Raw genomic sequence first — 8261 nt, forward strand, 5'->3', positions numbered from 1 at the left:
ACAAACCTTTCCGCCATGATCGTTTCTTGGGGTCCTTGCTCTTCTTGCCCTTGCCACCAGACTTCTCGTCCGCCGACTCTCCTTCGCTCAGAGTGAGTTTGTGGCGCAGCAAGGCGTGGCGCCGCCCCTTCTTCGTGTCTCCGTCCGAGGCGGAGCCTTGCTGAGAGTCCTCCTCGTAGTCGTCATCGTCGTTGTCTGGAGACGGGGACGCGACATATTGTGTGAGCGAGAAAGGCAACCAAGTGAAGTAATCTCTGCAGCACGTTTCACAGACGGGAGGTAGCACAGTGATTTACAGTTCAAAAGGCAGTGAAACAGTCCCCGCCCACATAATTGCCAAACAGAACCGACATAGTGGTGTATAAAATGCTTTTCGATAAGGAGTTAGACGGGGAGTGTACCAGGGTCAGCCACTGGGTACCACTGCCCCAAAGGAGAAATATAACCATTAGGATAACCAATAGGAGGAGCCGTGCATCGCTTGAGAAATTTCTGCTACCTTCCTGATCTTCATCTCCGTCTTCCTCCTCCTCCTCGTCATCGTCTTTTTTCTCTTTCTTTACTTTCTTGGATTTCTTGTCTTCGTTATCTCCCCCTTCACCGTCTGAGGAACTGTCGTCACCAGACGAGTAGTTGGACTTTATTTGTGCCAGAAGCATTTTCTTTGCAATTCTACAGAAGGGAAGGAAGAACATTGGGTTGAGTCAATTCCTAGTTACATTCATCCCTTATTGGGTTCAGACAGGATAACCAGGATTAACCACAAAGTTTGGCTTTCATGCGTACCGGTTTTCAGCGTCGTCATCGTCTTCACCAGGATGAGAGCCGTCTTTATTGCCATCTTCATCCCCTGCACGTACAAAAACATTCGTCAACACACAATTTGGAGGCCACACGATTCAATTCGAAACAAGTACTTTCTAATGGCTGTCGCCCCCACCTGAGGACTGATGGAAGTTGCCGCTTGCTGTGGCGACGTTGTCCTCCACAAGAGGCTTGATCCTCTGCTGGTCGCTGTCTTCTCCGGAGTCCTCCCCACCGATGGCCCCTTCGTCCCCATCCTCCTCGTCGCTGGAGGACGACTTAGACGCCCCTTTAGCCTTCCTCGCCGTTCGCTTCTTTTCGTAGGACCTTTTCAGATCCCTGGCCTTGGCGTCGGGAGACTTCTTGACTTCTTCCTTCTTCTTCGTCCGGCTTGACCTTCTCTTGGTGGCCTTCTCCGGCTCAGAGTCCTCTGAGCCGCTGTGCTTCTTCTTCTTTGAGGACTTCTTGGATGCCACTGAAGATTTACTTTTGGCCTGCTCCGGCGGGTCCGAGTCGGAGGTGTCCGACTTCCTCTTGCGCTTGCTCGGCTTTTCCTTCTCCTTCTGCTTAAACAAGCACTTCTTGGCACTCTTCGTGACCTCCCCTTCAGCGGAACTGTGCTCTTCCGCCACCTTCTGCAGCAGTATGTCGGGCACGGAGTCCGAGTCAGACTCCTCCCCTTTGTCCTCGGGCAAAGAGGTCTTGGTCCGTTTTCCGTTTTTGGTCTTGGTGCTGCTGGACTTTCCGGCCTTGTCAGCCTTGTCCCGGTTCTGCTCTTCTGTCTCTGAGGAGTCCTCCTTGGCCTTGATCTCCGCCTGCTTCCTGAGTGGTGTGGTCTTTGTCCGGCTAGAGCGACGCTTACTGGGGACGCTATCAGTTGGAGTTCCATTCCTCTGTTTCACCTCAGCACCCGAGTCCTTCTCCTCCTCCTCCTCCTCCACCACCTCTGCCTCATCCTCCTCCTCCTTTTCTCCATCCTCTTCTACCGCCTGTTCTTCCTCTTTTTCCACGTCATCCTCCTCTTTTTCCACGTCATCCTCCTCTTTTTCCACGTCATCCTCGACCTCTTTCTTCTTCCCTTCCTTCTTACTCTTCTTGCTCTTCTTTGGGGTTTCAACCTCCTTGTCCTTGCTCTTGCTCTTGGACCTGGATCTTGAGGACCTGGAGGATCTGGAGCTGCACGTCGTCACCACCGGCACGGGGGTGAGTTTGACGATGAGGTTCTTCACCTTGGGCTGGTGTCGCTGGGAGTTCGCCACCTTCTCCTTGGACACGGCGGCCGTGTCATCGCCGGCCCCGTCGTTGGCCGCGTCGTCTGTCTGCGAGAGCATGGAGGAGTCAGCGAGGCTCTCCACCATCTGGAAGAGCTCCTCGGGAACCGACGGGGGAACCGAGACGATGTCGTGGTCCAGGGACATCTCATCCATCGGCATGTTGTCGTCGTCGTCGTCGTCTTCCTCGTCGTCGGACTTCGCCGTGACGTTGGCCTTGGCGGTTCCCGTGTCCACTCCCTTTGGCTCAGCATCAGGGGATCGATCGCTGTCCTCATCACCGTCCTCCACCTCCTCCTCCTCGTTGTCCTCCTCTTCCTCCTCTGGCTCCGCCGCGGCAGCGATATCGTCCACGAGTTCCGTGTCTGCATCCTCCACGCTTTTCCTGTGAACGTGTAACCCCTCGTCGCCGTTTTGCAACTCCATGTTCTTGAACTCGGGCTCCAACGCGTCCTCCAGGGCAGTATGGGCTTTCTTCAAATCGCTGAGCACCGATTTGAACGCGTTCAAGTGTCTATACCTGATGGAGTTGTCCCCTTGCTTCTCGCTCGCCTGCTGGATGAACTGAATGAACGTGTTGTTGAGGCCCGCCGTCGTCTCCACCAGCTTCTTGGCCTTTTTGACGAGCTCTTTGGAAACGTGCAGCTTTTTGTAGCAGAAGGTCATGGTCCCAGAGTCCTCGCCGTGCTCCTTTCCGTTGACGGCTTTGTGTTTTTTCGCCTCTTTCCCTCTGTGCTGCTTGCCGTCGCGCTCCTGACTCTTCTCTGGTCTACGCTCCTTGTTCCACACCGTTTCTAACTTCTCCATGATGCGCTGGCATTTGGAGGATAAGTCCGAGAGTGGCTCAGAGGTGCACACGTAGCAGTGCCACTTTGAGTTCTCATTGGTGATGACGGACAGCTCCTTCCGTCCCAGGTTGCGCAGAATGCACTTCTTGCAGAAGGCGTTGTTGCAAAAGTCGCAGCAAATCAGTTTGCCCCCTTCAGCACACCACCTAATAAAAAAAGAGTTTAGATTGTTACATAAATTAGAGGTTTGCTTTTACTTACTTTGTAGTAGTCTTTAGCCAAAATGTTATAGGGCTCACTGGAGAATGGTCCAAGTTTTATTCTCCCTGTTCGACTAAAAAGGACACAATATAATATTGTCATATTTATAAAAATGTCAAAGTGGTGAACTATCAGAATGAATGTATTGATTAAGTGTACAAAGCCATCAACTTATAACATAATTCTAACAATTCAGTCAACATATATTAAAAAAAAATATATATATATATATAAAACAAAAAGAAAGCTCTTATTATGTGATTGAAAGCACCTGAACCCAAAAACATGTTAATAACCATTTAAAAAAATTGAATGTGATTATGGAGGTTATACGTATTCAAATAAGACATTGTACCTGCACTGCTCATCCATTCCGTCCGAGTCTTTGCTGATGTCATCACTTCTGTAAAACTTGTAACACGACTAGACACAGTGACATCCTCAAATCAATATACAGGTAAGGCATTTACATGAATGACTAACACTGACTACTTTTGGTAACTGAACATGCCAAAACACTTAGAACTGCATGGGTGGAAAACAAGAGAGAAAACTACCTTGCAAATAAGCACTTTGAGCACAGGATGCTCAAGAACAGAGTTACGTTGGAACTGATTAACTTGCTGCCCGCACGCTGTGCAGTTGACCTTCTTCTGCAAGGCATCATCTGTAATAAGAAACAGTTTGTTAAATAAAAATACATACACACAGCCTTTATTGTATGGCAAGGGGTAAAGGTATACACCCTTACCTGTGTTGCACTGTTTAAAATCCACTCTGAGCTTCATCGCTCCTTTATTTTCATTCACAACTGGCCTCATCACCAAGGTCGCTAGAGGAAACATTAGATACATTTAGCATCAAACTAGCGAACACAACATTGTCAATATGATGCAACTGAACCACTCTCACTTTTGGAAATGCTGCCTCCATTGCTCTCTGAAAGATTGTCAGAAGCGACGTCATTTTCGGACTCTTCTGAACTGTCCGATTGATTTGCTCTAGGGAGAGGATCTTCGGTGGCTGGCAATCTAGAAACATAAGAATATTTTTGTTGCCAGTAGTTAGGCTACAGCAGTACGACTGTGCTCACATACGTGTGTTTGATCAAATGAATGAGTAACAACCAATGGAAAACAAAAGGATGTGCTACTGAAACTAGCAAATTAATACTTTACTTCATAGTGTGCTTCATAGCCTCTGTCGAGCTGCCAGGCTGAGGATGAGAATAGAATTGAATTCCATTTTATAACATACATTGGATTCAGATTACTAAAAATATACTTTTGTTTTTAAAAGTCTGCATGTAATTTACAACCCAAAATAATAAATAAAAGGGTTTACCTCCTCTGCCATCTCTGTCCCTTGATCTGAAGGCGATTCGCAAGAGGCCATACTCATCTAAATGGAAATTAAAAAAAATGGATTCTTATTATTGTTTAGCGTACTAAATGAGGCCGAAGGGATTTCTGATTAATCAGATTGAGCCACATTGAGCCACACGGTCGTCATCATTTCGTGCCAGATATGATTTAGGGAAATTCGTAGCCAATGGGAGAGTGAAAAAAAATAACAATAAACTAACAACCCGATAGTTTACCATTATTTCTTTATCCTTTGTCAAATAAACGATATATTATGAAGCAAGATAAGAACACCATTAATAATGGGTTTCATCCTTTTTGTAATTCTACAGGTCCAACATTTGAATAAATACTCTCTCGAATATGAAAACGCAATGTGCAGTTCGAACAGCAGAGGCAAGCGTTCCATTCGTAACATGTTACTTAGCATTGTATGTAGACTTAAATCCTTGAAAGGTATTATTATATTTCGGAGTGGAAGCCTGATGGTGCGAAGGCTCGGCCATTGTTTACATTGGCGTGTCACGTCATCATAATGTGCGCATCATGATGATGATGAGACCGCTAGCGAATTGTTGATCAATCAGCTCAGTCATACAAACAAACCAAACCAACCCCCCCACCCCCCCCCCCCAACACCTCCATCGAAGGCCCTTATGTCACCAGACATCCCATACCGGCTTCAAACGAGCAAGTCCCCACCATTACAGCATTTCAGACCTGCATGACCATGTCCCATTGTGTCATTGCAACAATGCAGTGAGCACAATGTTTTGAAAGAGTGCCGACATTATCATCATCATCATCTACCTCATCATCAACATCATTACCGTAAGGAGCTAGCATCAGCAGCCTCCTCACTGCACAATTTATCCACCCGTCATTGCATGTTTCCCGGGCAACGATGCAGCTTTAACATGCATGCACCGAAAAATGCAAACAAGGGGCCTTCTCACACCCCCTGACTCAACGCCATGGCACAAGCTAGCGCAGGAATCGCGGGAATAGCAACATCTGGGCTAGCTGCGCTGGGCTGCCCTATGCCGATAGCTATACGTTAGCCTCCGGATTATTCAGGCGTCAGCAATTAAGTGCTTGTGGAAAGGTGGTTAAAAAATAAATAGGTATCTGGGTTTTCGTTTAAGGAATAACCCTGTGGTAGGCAGATGGACGATTATCGTTGTTGGGTGCTAGGGATCTAATGTGCCGGCTGCGCACACATCAGTGCTAGGCCAACACACACAGGCAATCACTGGAGGCTAAGTTAGCTGTAGCAAACTTAGCAACCTGATTGATGCAAAATTAAGTCGTCCCACTAAAAAAGCGCGAATGCGTTCATACCTCCTCTCCAAGGCGGGCGTTTCGTGATGGGCAGACACAAGACCAGTCGGTGCCACGGTCAATCCAATTCCAGCTAAGCTTTTTTTTCGATGTCACTGCGCCGATAAAAACATCACATAACCAAACGAGTCCGGTCAGGGCAGACAAAGCACGGGGACCATCTTGCCGGATGGCTGTGGACGCAGTAAAATGGCGCATCTAGAGCAGATACTTTGAGCCATTTCATTGGTTGGCCGCGTTAAAAAAAAAGTGCTTTCTGAATGGCTGAAGTTCCTGAAGAATAAGTCCCGCCTCCAAGGCTCCCGGTTCCTTCGGTCAAATGTCTATGGGAAATAACATGGGGCTTTTGAATGATCGTGCATAACAAACTCTGTAGGTCGCGAAGAAGTAAAAGCTGCGTCACGTTTTGAACTACACACTTTTTACATCTAGTTTCGACTGGGTTTTTGGATTGTCGGTGTCGTTAAAGTACCAGTAAAATTGTTTACTACTTTAAAGGCACCGGTGTTACGCCGAATTCTGCCCACCGAAAAGTGTGACTGACTGTAGCTTTTTATAGGGAAAGAAGCAACGATGATGGACCCTACTAAACGCCCTATCCATTGTATGGGTCTTTAAAATGCTAATCAAATCAAATCAAATGTATTTATTAAGCACGTTTAATAAAAAGATGAGGGGACGGGGGGAGATCTTAAGTTTTATTTTTATGTTTTTTTCATGCCTGCCTACCTTCAAACACCTGCATGTTGCAGAAAATATGCAACAGCGCCCCCTGGGGTCACACTTTTCGGTGGGTCGCAGAATTCGGTGTAACACCGGCAATCCAAAAAACCCAGTCGAAACTAGATGGAAAAAGTGTGAAGTTCAAAACGTGACAAAGATTATATAGAGGGAACCGAGATCGTAAAATATGAATATGAAAGGGGAGTGACTTCGCCACTCTATACTTGCAGAACTGCAGGAATGGAAACTGTTTTTGTGCACATGCATGTCCGTATTGAATTGATGGCACTCATTGAAACAATGATATGTGTCAGTATTAAGTGCTCCGCTAGTTTTATTCTAGGTGGTTCTGTGTTATTCTTTATCTGTTCCTATTGCTACTCACCAGTGTTGGGGGTAACGCGTTACAGTAACGATATTATTGTTTTGGGTAACGAAGTAAAGTAACACATGACCTTTTAAATATCGGTAACTACACTACTTTAGTAGTAGGCTAGTAGTAGTTTTAATTGTATGGGATAAAGTGACCTTTTAATATTTTTCCTCGACCACTTAATTTTTGTTCTCATGTTTCCCAAAGCCTGTGTTTTGAAACGTGTGTTGCTACTGATTGACCTCACCATAGCCTACTTTATCCTGTTGTTTGTGGATTTTAAAGTGAGGCATTTCTTTGTGCAGACAGGGATATCGTTCTTTCATCTTTTCTATTAATTATTTTTTAATTAATTTTATTGTGTGACAATGTTTATTTGTGAAGCACTTTGAGTCTGCCTTGTGTATGAAAAGTGCTATATAAATAAAGTTGCCTTACCTTGCCTTTCATATGGTTTTATATGCTATTTTGTAAAGATTTATACAATAAACACTAAGTGATGATAGGGCTATGATGTTTGTCCATGTATCTACAGTAAATTAAGAAACAGGAAAGTAAAGTAATAAGTAGTGAAGTTACTTTTCAAATGCAGTAACTAGTAAAGTAATCTCATTACAATTTACAGAAGTAACTAGTAATAAGTAACTAATTACTTTTTTTGAGTAACTACCCCAACACTGCTACTCTCTTTTGCGAGATGTCAGGCTTCGGCGCTTATCCACTCGCAACCTTTTCACCCTAGAGACTTGAGAGACTTCAAGCTTTAAAATATTAACCTTATATTGGAATCTGGTGCTTGTAGTCAACCTTTTGAGTTATTTTATAATTGAAGGCTTACCCTATTACGTGTGAGTGAGGAGATTACATTAAATACGTAAATCAAACTTTAAAATGCTACTTTTGGATTTGAATGTGAGATTTGAGTGTATATGAACTGTAATTGTGTTTAATCGCTAATGAGAACTAAATAACATTTACTGTCCACCAGAGGGCGTGAACAACCAAAGTAACATAGAAACTCAAGATTGTATTTGTATTTTCCTTTAATGTTGTGTGTGTGTGTGTGTGTGTGTGTGTGTGTGTGTGTGTGTGTGTGTGTGTGTGTGTGTGTGTGTGTGTGTGTGTGTGTGTGTGTGTGTGTGTGTGTTTGTGTTTGTGTGTGTGTGGAATGGTTACAGACTTTAATCACACACACACACACACACACACACACACACACACACACACACACACACACACACACACACACACACACACACACACACACACACACACACACACACACACACACACACACACACACACACACATCCTTCTGCTAAACATCTTTGCATCC

At 45.1% G+C, this 8261-nt stretch overlaps 1 protein-coding gene across 2 annotated transcripts in view; it reads right to left on the minus strand.

Annotated features, from left to right (window-relative positions):
• The window catches only part of atrx (ATRX chromatin remodeler), a 31057-nt gene extending 25011 nt beyond the window's left edge, over nt 1–6046 (minus strand). For both annotated transcript variants that reach the window (XM_056600120.1, XM_056600119.1), the window contains exons 1-11: nt 5830–6046; nt 4469–4525; nt 4303–4340; nt 4037–4155; nt 3876–3956; nt 3682–3791; nt 3480–3547; nt 941–3069; nt 787–850; nt 500–672; nt 7–195 (exon numbers count right to left, since the gene is read on the minus strand). In XM_056600120.1, the coding sequence (XP_056456095.1) occupies nt 7–195; nt 500–672; nt 787–850; nt 941–3069; nt 3480–3547; nt 3682–3791; nt 3876–3956; nt 4037–4155; nt 4303–4340; nt 4469–4525; nt 5830–6027 (3226 nt within the window). In that variant the 5' untranslated portion in view covers nt 6028–6046. The remainder of the gene's footprint in view (nt 1–6; nt 196–499; nt 673–786; nt 851–940; nt 3070–3479; nt 3548–3681; nt 3792–3875; nt 3957–4036; nt 4156–4302; nt 4341–4468; nt 4526–5829) is intronic.
• Between the last annotated feature and the right edge of the window lie 2215 nt (nt 6047–8261).

The sequence above is a fragment of the Gadus chalcogrammus genome, chromosome 10, assembly GCF_026213295.1.
Source record: "Gadus chalcogrammus isolate NIFS_2021 chromosome 10, NIFS_Gcha_1.0, whole genome shotgun sequence".
NCBI lineage: Eukaryota > Metazoa > Chordata > Actinopteri > Gadiformes > Gadidae > Gadus > Gadus chalcogrammus.